The sequence below is a fragment of the Pan paniscus genome, chromosome 2, assembly GCF_029289425.2.
Source record: "Pan paniscus chromosome 2, NHGRI_mPanPan1-v2.0_pri, whole genome shotgun sequence".
NCBI classification, from domain to species: Eukaryota; Metazoa; Chordata; class Mammalia; order Primates; family Hominidae; genus Pan; species Pan paniscus.
Genome location: NC_085926.1, coordinates 69,223,114 through 69,245,140, shown reverse-complemented (window position 1 = coordinate 69,245,140; position 22,027 = coordinate 69,223,114). Strand labels below are relative to the sequence as shown.

The window sequence follows — 22,027 nt, the reverse complement described above, 5'->3', positions numbered from 1 at the left end:
CTCCCTCAGCCTCCGGAGTAGCTGAGATTACAGGTGCCCGCCCACCACCACGCCCAGCTAATTTTTGTATTTTTAGTAGAGACAGTTTCACCATGGTGGCCAGGCTGGTTTGGAACTCCTGACTTCAAGTGATCTGCCCGCCTCGGCCTCCCAAAGTGCTGGGATTACAGGCGTGAGCCACTGCGTCTGGCCTGGCTATCCATTGTTGAGCTACAGGTTGTGGGTTACAGTGTCCAGGGCAGTGGACACTAATGTGCCCAGTGCAGCTAGTTTTGGCAATAGCAAGCAGTTTCCAGAGAAAAATACATAGCTCAAGGAGGGAAGTAGGACTTGATTTTTGTCTATTTTAATGCCTCTCTAGACCTGATAAATTGAAAGACTGGAATTCCTCAGATAAAAGTTCTGTTCTTTCCTCAGAGATAAGTACAGTCAGGACATTCAATTTAAAAAAGACACAAAGAAACTAAATAATTTGCCCAAGGCCATACAGCGAATAAATGGTGGACATGAAACACTACATCTTGATCTTTCGGATTCCAAAACCTATTTTTCCCCCAACTCCTCATTTCCTTCACCGCCTTTGTACTTAACTTTCTCTTCTCATAAATCTGACACTCCTCCATCTTCATTAACCTCACTTACAAGTGAGATAAAAGCTTGTAAGTAAAAATACAAAGGATTTGTTCTCTTTCTGGAACTTCCGTTGATGACTCAACATTAAAGGGTGGAATGTTTCGAATGATTTTACCATCTCAGTGATAAAATCTTTCACAGCCCTTTCAGCTGCATTTATTTATCAAAGGTATCATCACCGTGGAAAGGGAGAAAAAGAGAAGCAAAGGCTCAAGCCCTCAGGATTCCACAGAGCTAAGGATAGGTTCACCTGGCCACTTCCTAGCCCTGCTTTACCTTCACTCTCACTGATCTGAGAGTAAATTCCCTTTCGGACTCAAAGCAGTGAGCTGTCTTGGGGCTTGATGGCTCTTCATGATTATTAATCAAGCAATGCTCCAGAACTTGAGGAAAACTTCGGGGCCCCAGCTTGCCCACTCGCACACCACAGAGTGCCAGCCTTTGCAAGCCGGCCTCATCAGTACAGGATTATGAAAACAGAGTTGTTAAAGACTCAGCCTCCTCCCCACCCGGGAGCTGTCAGCGCGCTCCTGAGAGGGGCCTGCCTGCAACCTGTGGTTTCACAGATTGAACAAGCAAAATCCTAGAAAGGGAGTGGGGCAGTGAGGCCCAGAATACCCTGATTTGCATGAGAAAAGACCAAGATTGATGGCTGCTGAGAGCCTGGCTTTGAGCCAAAGGAAAACCCAGGGCCTGGAAGGATGGGAAGGAAGAAAGGAGTGATTGAAAAGTGTGATTGAAACTCACCCAGTGAATGGGGGTCAGGTAGGCGTGGGGCCCTCAGGCCCCTCCATCTAAAAGCCCCCGAGTCTCAAGCAGGCTTTGGGGTTCGGTTAGGTAGTGCTTGCTCAGCCGACTTCAGCTTTCAACTCCTAGTTCATCTGCGCTCTGTTTTGAAGCTGTCTGAGGTATTATGAACTCCCAGAACATGTTTCAAAGAATAAGCAACACAGATAAACGTTTGTTTTTGTTTGTTTTTTGGTTGAATACCATTTGGGGTTTCTCCTTAACTCACCTTCCAAGACACAAAAACATCCTGAAAGTCATTTTAGATATACATACACATACATCCATCACATAAATACGTGCAGTGCATATTTCTTTTAAGATGGAAAAGAAAGCACAACCTTCCTCAGGTTTCTCAAAATTCTTGCCCTGCTTTTGGGGAACACTGAATGAGGAATGCTGAGAGATGAAAATAAATCTGAAGGAACAAACTCCTCTGCTGTTTTTCAGGTTTTACATTGAGAGCATATCGTTTTTAAAGGATAAAACCACCGTGGAGCTGTTTTTCCTGAATGCAAAGGCCTGTGTGCACAAGGTAGGTGCCCCGTTTGTCGTGTTCACTGGATGCTTCCAGAGCGACTGGGATGACAGGAAGAAATGGTTTTGCCCTTCTTCTTGCATTCAAACTAAGAAAAAAAAAAAGGCCACAATCTTTTCCATGAATATGTCCTACCCCCCAACTGCACACATACACAAATGGTATCTTTTCTCAAATTCTGAGTGGGAAAGACAACCATCTGCACGGGAATCCTGCATATGCACAATCACCACTACTTTAAATCCAGCAAATAACCGACACAGAGTGACCCAGAAAGGCAGAAAGATGGATCAATCAGATTATAATCAAAACGTCTAGGCCAGAAATCTTTTTAAATAAGGTATGCCCTACACTTACAGTAATTCAAAACCAGCCTTATTATTTCGGTTCAATTTCTGCCTTCTGATCCCTGCACACATGTGCCACCTTAAATCTAGGCAAGGAAAGCTGCTCACAGCCACATATTTTCAAGCAGTATCTCAGTTATCTGTGGTAAGGGACAGGGTTTTTCTTTGATTGTTTTTTATTTCTATCTAATGAATCAAGGACAGATCACTTTTATAAAATTCAATAAACATGCATTGCTAGAAAAATAATCCCATGCTGGGATGTTACAGCCATGTCAAATTTCTATAAACGTTTTTACGGCCGGGCATGGCAGCTCATGCTTGTAATCCCAGCACTTTTGGAGGCCAAGACGGGTGGATCACGAGATCAGTAGTTCGAGACCAGCCTGGCCAACACAGTGAAACCCCATCTCTACTAAAAATACAAAAATTAGCTAGGCATGGTGGTGTGCCCCTGTAATCCCAGCTACTCAGGAGGCTGAGGCAGGAGAATCACTTGAACCCTGGAGGCAGAGGTTGCAGTGAGCCTAGATTGTGCCACTGCACTCCAGCCTGGGCGACAGAATTAGACTTTGTCTCAAAAACAAGAACAAAACAAAAAAAGTTTTTAAACACTCTCAGTTTTTTGTTTTTTCTCTTTGCCGACTAGCATAGCTTTAAAAGCCTTCACTGTGGTCTTCTCAAGCAACTTCCTGAGGAAGGGAAGGGAAGCCATGGGCCAAGAGATGCCCAGTGGAGCCTGGCTCCTCCCTTGTATGTTCTGATCTCAATGCCTGGGATCTCAGAATTCCCTATCCAGACTGTATACCTGTTTCCAGGCCTTCTTTTAGGGTTATTGAGCATGTTATGTGTTCATTTTACCTCTTTTGTTGGATTATTAGCTATAACTCTTTGTTGTTTCCATGGTTACTTTAGGGTTTATAGTATACATTTTTAACTTATCAAGTCTACCTTCAAGATGATATTATACCACTTCACATGTAGTATAAGAATCTTACAGTAGTATACTTCCATTTCTCTCCTCTCAGCCTTTATGCGATTGATGTCATACAATTTACTTTTAGATAAGTTACAGATGCACATGACATTATTATTTTTGTGTAAATATTCAATTAACTTTAATTAACTTTAAAGAGATTTAAACAGTACCAAAAGTCTTACATATTTACCCATGGAGTTAGCATTTCTGTTGCTCCTCATTCACTTGTGTAGGTTAATATTTCTGTCTGTTATGATTCTTTCTGCCTGGAGGACTTCCTTTAGCATTTCTTATAGTGTGGGCATACTGGTGGTGAATTCCTTCAGCTTGTACCTGAAGACATCTTTATTTGCCTTTGGTTTTAGAAGATATTTCACATGATATAGTATTCTTGTTGGCAGTTTTTCTCTCTCCGTACTTTAGAAATATTGATTCACTATCTTCTTGCTTGCATTGTTTCTGATGAGAAGTCTGCTGTCATCTTTATCTTTGTGTTTCTGTATGGAATATCTTTTTCTTTAGCTGCTTTTAAATTTTTCTCTTTTTTCTTTTTTCTGCTTTGAGCAATTTTTTTTTTTTCTTTTTTGAGATGGAGTCTCGCTTTGTCGCCCAGGGTGAAGTGCAGTGGTGCCATCTCAGATCACCGCAACTTCTGCCTGCCAGGTTCAAGCAATTCGCCTGCCTCAGCCTCCCGAGTAGCTGGGACTATAGGTGTGCACCACCGCACCCGGCTAATTTTTGTATTTTTTGTAGCAATGGGGTTTCACCATATTGGCCAGCCTGGTCTCAAACTCCTGACCTCAGGTGATCCACCTGCCTCGAGCCTCCCAAAGTGCTAGGATTATAGGCATGAGCCACTGTGCCTGGCCTGCTTTGAGGAATTTTATTATGAGGTGCCTTGGCATAGCTTTCTTCATGTGTTTGTGTATGTGTTGTGTCATTGGCATTTATTGAGCATCTTGGTTTATAGTTGTCATCAAATTCGGAAACATTTTAGCCATTATTTCTTCAGTTTTTTTTTTTTTTTTTTTTTTTGGCCTCATGTATGCCTCATTTGCAAAGCCCAATTACACATATGCTTGGCCACTTGAACTTGTCACATAGTAATGCTTTGCGTTTGTGGGGATTTGTGGGAATATGATATCTTGTATAGTTTCTCTTGCTTTGTCTTCAGTTTCCCTCATCTGTTTTTTGCAATCTAATCTGCCATTAATCCCATTTTGTATATTAGAGTTTTTGTTTTTGTTTTTTTGTTTTGTTTTATTTTTTGAGACAGAGTCTCACTCTTGTTGCCCAGGCTGGAGTGCGGTGGCACAGTCTTGGCTCACCACAACCTCCACCTCCTGGATTGAAGTGATTCTCCTGCCTCAGCCTCCCGAGTAGCTGGGATTACAGGCATGTGCCACCACACCTGGCTAATTTTTTGTATTTTTAGTAGAGATGGTGTTTCACCATGTTGGCCAGGCTGGTCTCAACCTCCTGACCTCAGGTGAACCTCCCACCTCAGCCTCCCAAAGTGCTGGGATTTACAGGCGTGAGCCACCGTGCTCGGCCTTAGAGTTTCTATCTTTAGAGGTTTGATTTGGATCCTTTTTACATCTTGCATGTGACTATTTAACTTTTTAAGCATATTAAATATAGTTATAATAATTGTTTCAATGCCTTTGTCTGTTTATCCTAATGTCTGTGTCAGTTCTGGGTATTTTTGATTGATTTTTGTCTTTGTTATGGGTCATGTTTTTCTGCCTATTTGCATGCCTGGCAATATTTGGTAGGATGCTAGGCATTATTAATTGTATCTTTTTGAATGCTATATATTTTTTGTATTCCTATAAATATTCTTGATGTTTGGTTTTGGGATGCAGTTTAGTTGATTGAATATGGTTTGGTTTTTTTCAGGTCTTGCTTTTATGATTTGTTAGTCTAGCCCAGAGCAGTGAACATTCTATAGCTAATTATTCTGCATACTGATCTTCCTGAGTACTCTATTCAATGCCCCATGAATTATGAGTTTTTTATTCTGGCTGGTGGGAATAGGCACCACCTCCAGCCCTGTAAGGATGAGGCACTCTTCCCTCTTATCCTTTCAGATGGTCTCCAACTTTGGGTAGTTTCTTTTCATGCATGGAATGATGAGTGCTCTACCGAATCCTCAAAGGAGACCCTCGATAGATTTTCAGGGGTTCTCTCTCTTCACAGCTCTCTTTTCTCTGGCAGACTGTTCTGCAAATTCTATTCATTTTGATCTCCCGGACTAAGGAGTTGCTGCATCACCTTAGCTCAGGGAGTTCACTGTGTTCTGCTGTGTTTCTCCCTCCACAGCCTGGAGCCCTCTCTTGACAGTAGTGGGGGCAGTCATAGGGCTCGCCTTGTTAAAGGTTCACTATCTTCGTTGCTGGATATTCAGTGTTATGAAAACTGTTGTTTTATATATTTTGTCTGTTTTTTGGGGTTTTTTTTGTTTTTTTTTGTTTTGTTTTTTCAGTTAAGAGGATAAATTCAGTCCCTGTTACTCCATCTTGGCTGGAAGTGTAAATATTCAAAGCAGAGTTTTTGGCTGAGTCTATCGGGAAAGTAAAATGTTCCCAGCATCAAAGGCTTTACTACAGCCCTCTTTTCTGAGATTCAGGTTTTCCTAAGAACTCTAAGGGTTGACTGATGAGTAGACACCTATATAACAAACACAGCTTTTCAAACACAGCATTTACTGAGTCAGGAACACGTTTCATAAACCACAGTTGGCTATCCTCTCCTATGTGGAGAAATACAATCGCTCCTTGTAATATTTTTCACTGCCTAGTTGACATTGATCAAGTGTTTTCTCTGTTGCTAATGCAAAGGTGGTTAGAATGAAGATTTTCAACTCATGACGTTTCTCTTGTACCTCTGTATGCTAAATTCTGTTTGTCTTGAGAAAGCAAGGAAAAGCAGAATTCCTTTAAATGCTACTGCATTTCATGAATGTCAGTTGCTGGGAGCACCTTTCTTTCTTTCTTTTTTTTTATTGCTTTTTTGTTTGTTTGTTTGTTTTTTGTTTTTTGTTTTTTTGTGTGTGTGTTTTTTTTTTTTTTTGAGATGGAGTTTCACTCTTGTTGCCCAGGCTGGAGTGCAATGGTGCAATCTCAGCTCACTGCAACCCCTGCCTCTTGGGCTCAAGCGATTCTCTGCCTCAGCTTCCCGAGTAGCTGAGATTACAGGCTCCTGCCACCACGCCCAGCTAATGTTTTGTATTTTTAGTAGAGATGGGGTTTCACCATGTTGGCCAGACTGTTCTCAAACTCCTGACCTCAAGTGATTCACCCACCTCGGCCTCCCAAAGTGCTGGGATTACAGGTGTGAGCCACCGCACCTGGCCTGGGAGCTCCTTTCTAAATGGGAGTGTTTCATGACTTGTCAAATAATTTAGAACTTTTACAGAACATAATATTGTAAGGCACTATGACTGTTATTGAGATAATTTTTTAAATTTTATTTGTAGGAATTTAGAGTTGGATATTTTCTATCTAATTATTATGCAGATGGCTGGGTGTGGTAGCTCACACCTGTAATCCCAACACTTTGGGAAGCCAAGGCGGGTGGATCACTTGAGGTCAGGAGTTCCTTACCAGCCTGGCCAACATGGTGAAACCCTGTTTCTACAAAAATACAATTAGCTGGGTGTGGTGGTGGGCGCCTATAATCCCACCTACTCCGGAGGCTGAGGCAGGAGAATCGCTTGAACCTGGAAGGCAGAGGTTGCAGTGAGCCAAGATCACACTACTGCACTCCAACCTGGCAACAGAATGAGACTCCATCTCCAAATATATGTATATAAAATGTAGATGGCTGGTAACAAATTCTAAGAGATGTTCCAGGATCAGGTAGCTGTTTGGATAAAGCAGCTTTCAAGCAATTTCTTAAGATGTATGATTATTTGAGAACATTCCACATAAGGAATATCAGCTGAACCATGGCCACAGAGACAAATAAGTTTTATGAGAACATAGTTTCAGCTGTAGAACACTCGTAGGTGGATTTATTGATTGGCAAAAGTGAGTCACTGATGGTTGGTAGCTGCTGTTAACTCAGGACTCACAGCTAGATCTGAAAGTGAACGGGCCCCCCCCCTCCACACTGCACAGAGGGCATTCTTCTCTCCAGTGAGATGTTCGACACCTCTGATCACACCCTACACACATTTCTTCTCTGCCAGACAGCTTTCGCCTACAGCTACTTCCTTCCTTCCACTGAGAACAGAAATACACAGGCAAGAAAAGAGAGCTCTTATTTGCAAATACTGATAAAACCACAATGTCTTCTTACATACTTGTTTAGTAAGAAATATGACTGGTGATAAGATTTGATACAGTTGCTGAAGCTCTGCACAGCTACATAAATACGGATTTATAAAATTCAGCCTCATGAATATGTCATTTGAAAAACTGGGTGGCTCTCAATGGGTTCTGTCAATATCATTGCCCATACTGCATAGAGAATAAGCCATTGGTGACACTTCAATGTGTTGAAAGAAACAATTGTGCCTCGTTTCTGAGTTTGGGTATCCAGGATGGTCTGAAAAAGGAATAAAGATTTTTCACTTTTGTGAAAAATACTGTAAGCAAAAATATATATATATATACATATTTTTGAGATGGAGTCTCACTCTGTCGCCCAGGCTGGAGTGCAGTGGTGCGATCTCAGCTCACTACAACCTCCGCCTTCTGGGTTCAAGCGATTCTCCTGCCTTAGCCTCCTGAGTAGCTGGGATTACAGGCACGCATCACCACACCCAGTTAATTTTTGTATTTTTAGTAGAGACGGGGTTTCACCATGTTGGTCAGGCTGGTCTCGAACTCCTGACCTGGTGATCCACCCGCCTCAGCCTCCCAAAGTGCTGGGATTACAGGCGTGAGCCGCCGCACTCAACAAGCAAAATTTTATGTATGAAATGTGGCACACATTGGGCATTCAGTAAATTGTGGTTGACTAACACAACAAATGAATGAGTATTGCTGCTAACACTTGTTTCCCAAGAAGTCAAGCAAGAAGCAAAAATGTATAATTTGACTAGGGGGAAACACATGAAAACACCTACATTTACTAAGAAATTAAACATCCACAAAGTTAATAATTTCATTTTCCAGGTATTACTGCATAACACTTAACAATACTATAGTCAACACTAATTACAAGCTTCATCAAAAAATGAGTGAGAATTATATGTTAAGAAGAAAATTTCAGGCCGGGCGCAGTGGCTCACACCTGTAATCCCAGCACTTTTGGGAGGCTGAGGTGGGCGGGTCACCTGAGGTCAGAAGTTCGAGACCAGCCTGACCAACATGGAGAAACCCCGTCTCTACTAAAAATACAAAAAACATTAGCCGGGCATAGTGGTGCATGGCTGTAATCCCAGCTACTTGGGAGGCTGAGGCAGGAGAATCGCTTGAACTCAGGAGGCAGAGGTTGTGGTGAGCTGAGATCGCACCATCACACTCCAGCCTGGGCAACAAGAGTGAAACTCTGTCTCAAAAAAAAAAGAAGAAAAAGAAAATTTCAGCCAGGTGTGATGTCTCATGCCTGTAATCCCAGCACTTCGGGAGGCCAGGGTGGGCAGATTGCTTGAACTCAGGAGTTCAAAACCAGTCTGGGCAACATAGCGAACTCCATCTCTACAAAAAATACAAAAATTAGCCAGGCTTGGTGACATGTACCTATGGTCCAGCTACTTGGGAGGCTGAGGTGGGAGGATCGCTTGAGCCCAGGAGGCAGAGGTTGCAGTGGTTAATGTCATGGATATGCTCAATGACAGGCAGCAAGTGTGGTGGTTAATGTCATCGACTCTGGCATCACGTGTCTATTCATGGGGGAGGCATATCCATGACATCCTGAGTTTAAACTCCCTCTTTCCTTTAATTCTGAACGTTGTTGTACATGTTGATGCTCTTAGCCCATGGTAGTTAATAAGGTGCTTCTGTACATTAGGGGCCAGATGACTTTTATGGGCTGGACTCGGGACAAAGCACCACTTCTAGAGGGATATTTCAGGAGTGCACTAGCACTCATGCTGGAAGAGAACCTATAAGAAAACTAGGTAGAAACTGCCCCTAGGTAGGAACTGTGGGTCAAGCGTTTCAGAGGAGAGTGCAGGCTGCTGTCTGGATTGTTGTTCAAGCAAGGGCCCCTGAACCTGTTTGGCTTCCTCAGTGAGAATGCAGAGGGGCACACCTTGCCTTCACAAAACAACCACCTGTGCCAGGTGTGGTGATGTGGAAATGCCGAAACTGATACTGGGGAACCCGGGAAGCATTCAACATGGCTGTGGTCTACCTTGGGCAACCTGCTCCTGCTAGAAAAAGCCTAAATGCATGAAGCAGGACTGTAGGCTTGCCCCAGGTTATTATTCTTGGAGGTGCCCTTGACCATATCTGTGATTTTAGTAATCAGCCAACATGGACCACCACACCCCCTTTTTTTTAAATCAGCAATCTGAAGACAGGCTTGGCAAATTAAAATAGTATTGGCCATCTTGTCTCTTTTGATGTGTATATAAATATGGTAATAATGAAAAGACAGAAAATGTGGAAAAGCAAGTAGGGCTTATGAGGTGCTCTGTGGTAGAGACCACACACAGCCTCAGCTCCCTTTTCTGCAGAGGTGGGAAGGAAGAGGAGGAGGAGGAGGAGGAGAGGAGGAGGGGAGGAGGAGAAGGAGGAGGGGAGGAGGAGGAGGGGAAGAGGAGAAGGAGGAGGGGAGGAGGAGGAGGGGAAGAGGAGAAGGAGGAGGGGAGGAGGAGGAGGAGGAGAAGGAGGAGGAGGATAGCAACACAACTCTTAAGAGCTCACCCTTAGCTGGGCATGGTGGTTCTAGCTACTCAGGAGGCTGGGGCAAGAAGGTCACTTGAGCACAGGAGTTTGAGGTTACAGTAAGCCATGATCATGTCACTGCACCCCAGCCTGGACAACAGAGCAAGACCCTGTCTCTAAAAGAAACAATAAAGAACTCACCAAATAGAAAGCACTGATTTTTGTGTGTGTATTAGCTCATTTAACACCCACAACAACTTACACAGTTATTTATTACTGCTTCAACAAATAAGGAACTGGCGGCATAAATAGGTTAAACAATTTGGCCAAGCTTGAATAGTTTATTAGTACTGGAGTGATCAGATCTATGTAGTCTGACCCCAGAAACCATATTTCTCTGTCTTCATTCATTCAATTAAAACATCATTGCATTCCTATTAAGGGTCAGGGTCTGTGATGAGTGCTGCATTATCGTAAAATACTTAGCAAATACACCTTCCTGTGGCCTAAAAGTCCTAAGTCTTAAGGATTTTTTCATTTGTATGTGTGTAGTATGTGTTGTGTTTATTTATTTATTTGTTTATTTATTACCCTTATCCTTTATGTGATGGTATGTGTTGTGTTTAATTTAAAGGTAATGTGTCTGATGATACTTTGTAAGACATAATATTTCTAAAAGATGTCAGGGACCTTGGAGAGACTGAGCATGCCTTAAATCCCTTGATGTTACTTATTACTGTTTCCTAAAGTACTATAAAAAGCAATTTGGAGCAGGGCATGGTGGCTCATGCTTCTAATCCCAGCACTTTGGGAGGCTGAGATGCGCAGATCGCTTGATCCCAGGAGTTCCAGACCAGCCTGGACAACATGGTGAAACCCTGTCTCTACAAAAAATAAAAAAAAATTAGCCAGGTGCAGTGGCGCATGCCTATAGTCCCAGCTACTTCAGAGGCTGAGGTGGGAGGATCGCTTGAACCCAGGAGGTGGAGGTTGCAGTAAGCCGAGATTGCGCTGCTGCACTCCTGCCTGGGCGGCAGGGCAAAAAAAAAAAAAAAAAGCAATTTGGGGCCACTGGGGTAACTCACACCTGTAATCGCAACACTTTGGGAGGCCCAGTAAGAGGATCACTTGAGGGCAGGAGTTCAAGATCAGCATGGGCGACATAGCAAGACCCTGTGTCTACAGAAAATTTTAAAAATAGCCAATAAGGTAGTGTGTGCCTGTAGTCCTAGCTGCTCAGGAGGCAGAGGTGGGAGGATCACTTGAGCCCAGGAGTTTGAGGCTGCAGTGAGCAATCATCATGCCACTGCACTCCCACCTGGATGACAGAGCGAGACCTGCCTCTAAAAAGAAAAACAAATAATAAAGGCTTCAAGAAGTCCTGCAATAAATTAACTTATTTGATTTGGTTTAACCTAATACTTTCCAAACTTATCTGTAAGTGAAATTCTTTTTTAAAGCAATACTTATTAATGAACTGCCTACCACACTTTTGAAAATGCTGTTCAGGCCGGGCACAGTGGCTCACGCCTGTAATCCCAGCACTTTGGGAGGCCAAGGCAGGTGGATCACAATGTCAGGAGTTCGAGACCAGCCTGGCCAATATGGTGAAACTCCATCTCTACTAAAAATACAAAAATTAGCCAGGCAAGGTGGCAGACACCTGTAGTCAGTCCCAGCTACTTGGGAGGCTGAGGCAGGAGAATCTCTTGAACCCGGGAGGCAGAGGTTGTAGTGAGCTGAGATCGGGCCACTGTACTCCAGCCTGGGAGACAGAGCAAGACTCTGTCTCAAGAAAAAAAAAAGAAAGAAAAAAAATGCTGTTCAATGGACGGGCGCTGTGGCTCACGCCTGTAATCCCATCACTTTGGGAGGCCAAGGCGGGTGGATCACAAGGTTAGGAGATCGATACCATCCTGGCCAATATGGTGAAACCCGGTCTCTACTAAAAATACAAAAATTAGCTGGGCGTGGTGATGCATGCCTGTAGTCCCAGCTACTCAGGAGGGGGAGGCTGAGGCAGGAGAATTGCCTTGGGAACTTGGGAGGCGGAGGTTGCAGTGAGCTGAGATTGCGCGACTGCACTCCAGCCTGGCGACAGCACACTTCATCTCAAAAAAAAAAAAAAAGAAAAAACAGGAAAGAAAGCAAGAAAATGCTGTTCAAGACATATACCATATCATTAAATAATAAAGCCAAAAAAGATGACCATAAGCCTCCTGGGTGTTGCTCTATATTAGATCTGGCCCCACGATAAAACCTAGGTTTATTTTGATTCTTTAAATAAAACATCTTTGGAATTAGTCAAGAGATACTGACCTGAGTACCAAATCAGTTAGGACCTCCCCTGCTCCAGCTTATCAGGAGTAGATAGCATAACAAACATAACAAAATGGAGAAGAAAATGGCTCTGTAAGGCTTTAGTAGACTTCATGGGGCTCCCTTTTCTTTTCTAATAAGTACTCATGTCTTTGTACTTTAAATAAATGTGGAAAGACAAGTGAGCCAAACATTAGTAATCCTATTAAAAAATAGGGTTATTGCAAGCCTATGCAATTATGTTTATTTTTATCCTCCCTCTTACCCCATTTCTTAACCAAGACCTTATTAGGTGTGCCCTTTCATTAGCCAACTTCGTGACAGTCTCAGCCTATCATCTGAAAACATCCTCTTAACGTATCAATATCCTTGGAATCTTTTTTTTTTTTTTTTTTTTTTCTTTTAGACAGAGCCTTGTTCTGTCGCCCAGGCTGGAGTGCAGTGGCACAATCTCAGCTCACTGCAACCTCTGCCTCTCAGGTTCATGCGATTCTCCTGCCTCAGCCTCCCAGGTAGCTGGGACTACAGGCATGTGCCGCCATGCCCGGCTAATTTTTGTATTTTTAGTAGAGATGGGGTTTCACCATACTGGCCAGGCTGGTCTAGAACTCCTGACCTCAGGTGATCTGCCCACCTCAGCCCCCCAAATTGTTGGAATTACAGGCATGAGCCACTGTGTCCAGCCCGGTCCCTGGAATCTTAATGCCATTTACATTTCTGAGCGTGAACCTGGAGGTATCAAAGTTCTCTTGAAAGCCAATGCAGTTTAGGAAGGCAATTTGGCCATTTCCATTAAAATGAAGAGTACACCTGAAGGTCGGGCATGGTACTTTGGGAGGCTGAGGGCAGGTGGATTGCTTGAGCCCAGGAGTTTGAGACCAGCCTGGGCAACATGGTGAAACCCTGTTCCTACAAACCATAAAAAAAATTAGCCAGGCATGATGGTGCACGCCTGTAGTCCCAGCTACTCAGGAGGCTGAGGTGGGAGGATCACTTGAGCCCAGGAGTTTCAGGCTGCAGCGAACCATGACTGTGCCACTGCACTGCAGCCTGGGCAACAGAGCAAGACCCTGTCTGTCTCAAAAAAAGAGAGTACATCTTGTCATCCAGGACTCTACCAACTGTAGGGATCTATTCTTTGGAAGATTTTATTGAAATAGGAAAAGATATCTATAAAAACATATTTTACATCATTATTTCTAATAGTAGGAAACTGGAAACTGCCCAAATATACTTGAATAGGAATTCATTATATAAATTACAAATCATTCATATGATAGGATATTGTACAGCCATTGACAAGAATAGGCTAGCCTTCCTTAGCTAACATGAAAACAGTCTAATGTTGTTAAATGTTAAAAGAAGGCACAGAACAGTCAATATAGTATTATTGTTTTTAACTTTATTATGTGCTTATGTATATGAAATGTACTCATAGGAAGAAATATAAAAATATAGCATAGTATAAATGTTTATTATTTCTGAGAGTGAGATTAGAAAAGCTTTTGCTTTCTAAGTTATACTTTTCCAATTTTTTAACAGGAAGCTTGAATTAGTTTTAAATCAGAAAAATAAAGAAAAAATCAGTATATTCATTAAAATTTACCTCTTCAAAACTGCATCAAGATAATAAAAATGGCTGGGCATGGTAGATGACACCTGTAATCCTGGCATTTGGGGAGGCTGAGACAGGTGGATCACTTGAGCCTACGAGTTCGAGACCACCCCGGGCAATGTAGAGACCCTATCTCTACAAAAAATTTAAAAAACTAGCTGGATACATGTCTGTGGTCCTAGCTACTTGGAATGGCGAGGCAGGAGGATCACTTGAATCCATGAAGTCAATGCTGCAGTGAGCCATGATTGTGCCACTGTATTCCAGCCTGGATAACAGAGTGAGAACTTGTCTCAAAAAAAAAAAAAAGAGAGAGAGAGAGAGAAAATAAAAACATTTTGCTGATCACTTTTCATCCATTACAAAAACACTTGGGCATTTTTCTCACTGGATAAAGCTCAGTGAATGTTGAAAATTTCTAATTGCCTTATCTAGAACAGCAAAGGCTTGCTACTAAAGACAACTGACGTTTTTTTCCTGTTGTTAAAGGTGATGCTTATTAATTTAGAAAATGCATAAAAGTACAACAAATAAAAAAGATCCATAATCTCAATATTAGAGCATAAATTGTATTATTTTGACATATTTCTTTTGTGCATACATTTTTGTTTGGTTGAGATCAATTGCTTGGTTGAAATTAGTTTTGTTACACTTTTAGCATTTTATATATTTCAGCTACTTTGACCTCCTGTCCACTCTTCATCCTCATGCCATATGTTCTTCTGTTTTAAGAATCAGTATGCAGCCTGGGGAAAGAGCATAGGAAGGCCTTGAAAATTCACATTTTAATTTCATTAAATATAAACTAGCACAGTGAGGCTAGGACCAGGTTTCCTTTATGTGGGAATCCCTAGGACCTAGATGTTAGATAAAATGTTATTGAATGGGTAAATGAAGGAGTGAATGATTAAAGAGTCAACAAATAGGCTGGGTGCAGTGGCTCATGCCTGTAATCCAAGAACTTTGGAAGGCTAAAGCAAGTGGATCACTTGAGGCCAGGAGTACGACAGCAGCCTGGCCAACATGGTAAAACCCAGTCTCTACTAAAAATACAAAAATTAGCCAGGCCTGGTGGCATGCACCTGTAGTCCCAGCTACTTGGGAGATTGAGGCACGAGAATTGCTTGAACTGGGGAAGCAGAGGTTGCAGTGAGCTGAGATGGTGCCACTGCACTCCAGCCTGGGTGACAGAGACTCCATCCAAAAAAATAAAAATAAAAATAAAAAAAATAAAGAATCAACAAATAGATGGCAAAATGGAGGGATTTTAGAATGTGAAATCAACAAGACTTAGCCATCTCCCCTGCTTAACATCTTAGCCAGCCCTCTGCCAGCTACAGAGGAGGTGCATAATGGGGTGGTGGGGAGTCTGGCCTTAGCTCTATCCTGGGCATCATACTTACATTTTTAAGCCTTTGTTTCATCAACTTTAAAGTGGAAATAATAAGTTTCTACCTCAATAGATGAGTTAATATATATGCAAACTATATAAAAGAGTGTCTGACAGACTCCGTTTTGCTATTTATATTTTTGCTATTGTTACCACTGCTATTGTATAGCAAGCCCCTTGATTGATAGGACATGCAAGCCCTGGCTTATCACTCTAGGCTCTTTCCACACTCACCCTGTGGTCATACTGAAATAACTCCTCCTTCCCTGATGATGCATCCTAGTCTTTCTCAAGCCTCCATGCCTTTTTGATATACTTGTCCTTCTGCTGAACGCCTTCCTATCTCCCTTTACTTTCCTTTGGCAAATTTCCACTCATCCTTTTGAATTCAGCTCTAGTCTCTGCCCCTTAAGAAATTCTTTTTTTTTTTTTCCTTGTCTACCACCACCATTTCCTACAGGGAGTTAAATTCTTTCAACCTCCAAAACATCCTTTAAATACTTCTTCTAATTCTTCCTATTATGTTGAATTGTTCCTTTATGCATCAGTCACTCCTCGCAACTGCACTACCTCTTAAGACCCGGGTTCATCTTTATCTCCCCAAACACTGGCACAGAACCTGGCATGCACTATAGGCCCTTAGTAAATACTTGTCAAGTGAGCAAAATAAATGTAGTTTACATTGGTAACTAAATTGATCAAATTTTGCAAAATAGACTTGTGAAAAGATCAAGCCAAATTAAAAATCAATTCTGAGTAACAACCATAAAATTAGACATTTTCAGCTTTCAGTCTTACTCTGTTTTCTCTCCCTAAGGTGGAGCTACTGTTTCTAAATTCAATTTTCCAGAGTTGATACTTTACTTATAACCTTGAAATTTAATATGCTTAACCTATCAGAATACAATTTCAGCATTGCATGATCAGATTTTAAAGCACAGGAGTCTCAGCATATCTGTTATAACCTCTGCTGCCATCCTTGCTCTAAGTGTCTTTTGGAGACACAGGAGAATCATTGTAAAGTCAGCTGCAATGATAGGTTGACATACTTGTCTGCTCTTAGATTCAAACATTTTTTCTTAGAGCTCCAAAGAAATAAGTCATCAAATTTTGATTGCCTCCAGGAGAGAGGGACATTGAGCATATACTACATTGAGGGAATTCAGTTAATCCTGAAACCTCATTCTAGCCAAGTCTGCCAGTATAGGCTCCCATCCCAACCATTCAGCCAAAGTGCCCTGAATGTAATTGACTTTCCTTCTTTCTTTTTCCTAGAGCTAAAATTACCATGTAGGCAGCACCAAAGAAAGAATGGAAGAAAAATTGGAAAAATGAATCCCCAAAAGTCAATAATTAGCTTCTGAATAATCAAAATATGACTGTTTCTGAGAAGGGTTCTCCTAAAACTTAGAAAGATATTTTCATACTTTTGTAGAGTTCTAGCTGCCTGTTTATGGCAAAGAGACTTTTTTAAAGTACACATTCATGGAAAGACCCATTACTATCCATATTTATAATGCCTTGAGATAAGAGGATTAGTCTCAGCGCAATTTAACTAAACAGAACATGAAGCATATCTTTCTGTAACCGGTCCATTACTGTTAGCATCACATTTATGGTTCTTGTCCTGGAATTATTCCATGTAGTTCAGCAACCAACAATTTTAGTCGTACCAAGAACTAAAATACATTCAGAATATCTGCTAACCTGGCTGAGTTTTAGCATTTGGGATTTCAGAGTGTTTGCATATGTGAATGTGTGTGTGTGTGTGTACACACATACAACTGTATGTGTTTTAATCCTCAACTCATTTCAAGATTTAGAAATAATTTAAAGGATCAGTAACAGAAATCGAATGTTGTAAGCTGTAAATTCTGTATTAAGACTTGTGAATGGGCTGGGCACAGTGGCTTATGCCTGTAATCCCAGCACTTTGGGAGGCCGAGGCAGGCGGATCACCTGAGGCCAGGAGTTCAAGACCAGCCTGGCCAACATGCTAAAACCTAGAAATACAAAATTTAGCCATCTCTACTAAAAACAATAAATTAACTGAGCATGGTGGTGCACGCCTGTAGTTCCAATACTCAGGAGGCTGAGACAGGAGAATCACTTGAACCCAGGTGGTAGAGGTTGCAGTTAGCCAAGATCATACCACTGCACTCCAGCCTGGGCAACAGAGCGAAATTCTGTCTCAAAATAAATAAATAAATAAAAGACTTGTGAATGTACCTTCTTGTGATAACTAATCATCAGAAGACTGATATTGATCAAGTAGTCACTAAACTAAACATCAGAGCTGGTTTGAAGACTAGCCAGTCCACAAAGAAGAAGAAATCATTACTATATTTTATTTATTTTATTTTATTTTTTATTTTTTTGAGACAGAGTCTCACTCTGTCACCCAGGCTGGAGCACAGTGGCACAATCTCGGCTCACTGCACCCTCCGCCTCCCAGATTCAAGCAATTCTCCTGCCTCAGCCTCCCGAGCAGCTGGGATTACAGGCGTCCGCCACCATGCCCAGCTAATTTTTTTGTACTTTTGGTAGAGATGGGGTTTCACCATGTTGGCCGGGCTAGTGTTGAACTCCTGACCTCTGGTGATCCACCTGCCTTGGCCTCTCAAAGTGCTGAGATTACAGGTGTGAGCCACTGTGCCTGGCCTATTATTATATTTTAAAGGACTATTGAAAGTTTTATAATGAATATTTCACCTATCTCTATTTCACTGGTTTTCCACATATGTTTTTCTGACATTCAAATTATGTTTGTCTTTAATGTGAGCATTAAAATATATACTGCCTTGTGCATTTGTGAAAATCAAAGTTTTCATAATAATAGCTCGTTATACCTGTCATCTTTAACCCCATGTCCTCAGGGCCTTTTCATCGTGCTGTGATCTTTGGCTATCACCTCCCTAAGAGGGTAAAGGAGAAGATCATTGTTCCTCCTTTTCATAGATAAAAAACTGAGGCCCAAAGATGTACAAGGACATAGTCATAAAGCAGAGGACAAGGAAAATGCCCTCCAGTTGGCACTAGCCAGGGTAAATTTACAAAGGCTGAATTATTTGTTCACTGGTATATCGCCAGCCCAAGTAGACACTCAAATATTTGTGGAATATGTCAAGACAAGCTACTAAAAATCCAGTTGGAAGACCTGTATTTCATAATGGTGTGATTTAATATGAATTATCCGAAAACATTTAAGCCTACTACTGATATTTTTGGTACACCATGGTCTCAGAAATGGGCTACAAGAATTGCATTACAGCTAAATTGTGACTCAAAAAAAGTCATATAAAAATACTACGATAAATGCTTGAAAGGAAAGTGGAGGAGGCAGATGGTCCATTCAGCTGAAAATACAAAATTTTATAAACTAGGAATTTGAGCACCAGTGAATGAAAATGTTTCATAATATATTTTTTTCAGTTTTTTAAAATAAATCAAATTTATTTGTATGTTTCCTGCTTTTGAAAATGCTTGGTTGGGGCCAGGCACGGTGGCTCACACCTGTAATCCCAGCACTTTGAGAGGCCGAGGCGGGCAGATCACGAGGTCAAGAAATCGAGACCATCCTGGCCAACATGGTGAAAGCCTGTCTCTACTAAAAATACAAAAATTAGCTGGGCATGATGGCGGGCGCCTGTAGTCCCAGCTACTCGGGAGGCTGAGGCAGGAGAATCACCTGAACCTGGGAGGTGGAGGTTGCAGTGAGCCGAGATTCTGCCACTGCACTACAGCCTGGAAAGAGAGCAAGACTCCGTCTCAAAAAAAAGAAAAAGAAAAAAAGAAAATGCTTGGTTGATCTCCTTAAAGACACAAATCTTGTATTTCAAAAGAAATATGGCAAAGAAACTTACAAAACCAAACTTATCCATACCAACTATTTCTGTCCATCTTTCTACCTATTTACCTGTACATCTGTCATCTATCTGTCGTCTATTTTTCTCACCCACAGTAGAAGCAGATGTCATTTTCCTTCCTGCAGTGCTTCACATGCCTAAGAGCCCTAAGGAGGAGGTTTGAAGGGCTATCTTTATATTTTTCAGAAAGAAGAAATTGAATGAATAGAAGACTTCCATTTCATAATTAAGTCAGCCTAAGATGAATGCTATTTTGGGGAACCTTTGCAAGGTCGATTTGTTGAGAAATAGACTGAGAGAGCTGGGTTTGGTGACATGCACCTGTAGTCCTGGCTACGCTGTAGGCCAAGGCAGGAGGATTGCTTGAGCCTGCAGGTTGAGGCTGCAGTGAGCTATGATCATGCCACGGCACTCCAGCCTGGGTGACAGAGCAAGAACCCATCTCTAAAAAAAAAAAAGAAAGAAAGAAGAAAAAAAGAAATAGATAAAGATATCCATTTCAGGGAAACTTGTTAAATGAGCCACAAATGGTTACAACTTTAAATTTATAAAGAATACATGAGGCCAGGCACAGTGATTCATGCCTGTAATCCCAGCACTTTGGGAGGCTGAGGCGGGCAGATCGCTTTAGGTCAGGAGTTCAAGACCAGGCTGGCCAACATGGCGAAACCCTGTCTCTACTAAAAATACAAAAATTAGCCAGGTGTGATGGTGCATGCCTGTAGTCCCAGCTACTTGGGAGGCTGAGGCACGAGAATCGCTTGAGCCGAGATCGTGCCACTGCACTCCAGCCTAAGCGACAGAGTGAGACCCTGTCTCAAAACAAACAAACAGAAAAGAATACAGTTTACTATTGGTTGAAGTGAAGTCAGTAATTCAGGGGTGTTGGACACCAGCCAAGATTGTTTATACACCCCTTGGAGAGACCGTCCATAGTTTGGCTTGATGCATGACACGGGGGAAGCGGGTATCAGAGGTAGGGGTTTCCTAACTGTCCAGCTTTAAATCTCAGCTCCATCACCTACAGGCTGGGTGGCTTTAAGCAACAGCCTATTCTATCTTCCTAAGCTTCAGTCTCCCCACCTATGAAGGGGGAGGGTGATAACCTTACCTCCTCACAGGACTCATGAATTAATATATATCCAAAGCTCTTGGAACAGATAATAAGCACTTAATAAATGTTTCTTGTTTTTGTAGTTATTGATGATATTATTCCAAAATTCCCAAGAGGACTGTTATAAAATGTTCTCATCTGCCAGGCACAGTGGCTCACGCCTGTAATCCCAACACTTTGAGAGGCCGAAGCAGGTGGGTCACCTGAGGTTAGGAGTTCAAGACCAGCCTGACCAACGTGGAGAAAGCTCATCTCTACTAAAAATACAAAAATTAGCCAGGTGTGGTGGTGCATGCGTGTAATCCCAGCTACTCATGAGGCTAAGGCAGGAGAATTGCTTGAACCTGGGAGGCAGAGGTTGCAGTGAGCCGAGATCACCCCATTGCACTCCATCCTGGGCAACAAGAGCGAAATTTCGTCTCAAAAAAAAAAAAAAAAATTCTCATCTATAAGAAGTACTTGATCATATATAACCACAATTATAACATACAAGAAGAATGTTGGTGAAAATATTTTAAACATGGTATTCCCTATAGCAAAAATAGTAATAAATGAGCAGTTCAATTAGATGGAAGATATAATCCTGAAAATGAAAGTATCTCTGCATATTTATTCATGCAAAACAGCCAGATAGGATACCTACTTTACCAGGGCTTCTTTAGTCAAAGGCTTAATTTTAACATCATGACTGTAATTTTCTTCCTCCTGATTCATCCTTTCTTCCTCTAAAATCCTTGATTATCTTGTAAGCACCTTGCATTTTTTCTTTTTTCTAAATAGAGAAAAAATAGTTTTGCATCAGAACGCCCTGCTGCCACTAATTCAAATTGTCATTGTACATTGGTGCCAGGGTGCGTTTAAGCAATTAGAATGCTGTAATTAAAGTCTGTTGTGTATGTAAACTTATAATGTGGAAGGGTAAGTACAGAAGTTGAGAGCTTGGTTCTAAGTGTTTGTTTAATACTGTTTATTCATCTGTTCTCCAATTGTCTCCCTGTATATGTATCAGATGTGGGTGCCCTGGAACCTCCATGCCTATTGGCAGAGCCTGACCTATTTAGGCTCCCTGCCCGTCTTGCATCGCCTAACAATTTAGCCATAGATCGCCACACCTCTCATTTCCAGGGCAGTCTCATAAACACTCGCTCCCTTACTTTGAAAATATGTTGGCACAAAAGTTTATAAGGAGGATTCAGATATTGGCAGAATGGTGGAGCCAGTCTCTGATATTTGACCTTGTGACAGCCTCATTCTTCCTGGGCTTAGAGGGAATGAAGTAGAGCCTCAAGACTTCAGAATAGGAGAGAAGTAAAAATAAGAATTGGGAGGAAAGCTCATAGTCCTGATGATATGTTTTGCAGCATCTTCTGGTAGAACATTGTCATCAAAAGGTTTAGTTTTTTAAAAGGTATAGATTAATTCACTTAAAAATATGTATTAGGCCAGGCACAGTGGCCCACACCTGTAATCCCAGCACTTTGGGAGGCCAAGGCAGGAGGATCACTTGAGGCCACGAGTGTGAGACCAGCCTGGCCAACATGATGAAATCTCATCTCTACTAAAAGTACAAAAATTAGCCAGGCGTGGTGGTACATGCCTGTATTTCAAGCTACCTGGGAGGCTAAGGCACAAGAATCGCTTGAACCCGGGAGGCAGAG

General features: G+C 41.8%; 1 protein-coding gene across 4 annotated transcripts in view; it reads left to right on the top strand.

Moving 5' to 3' along the window:
• Positions 1 to 22,027, top strand: part of FRMD4B (FERM domain containing 4B) — a 372,987-nt gene that overhangs the window by 252,456 nt on the left and 98,504 nt on the right. For all 4 annotated transcript variants that reach the window (XM_008963959.4, XM_034956863.3, XM_003811580.5 and 1 more), the window contains one exon: positions 1,870 to 1,954. In XM_008963959.4, coding sequence (XP_008962207.3) covers positions 1,870 to 1,954 — 85 coding nt within the window. The remainder of the gene's footprint in view (positions 1 to 1,869; positions 1,955 to 22,027) is intronic.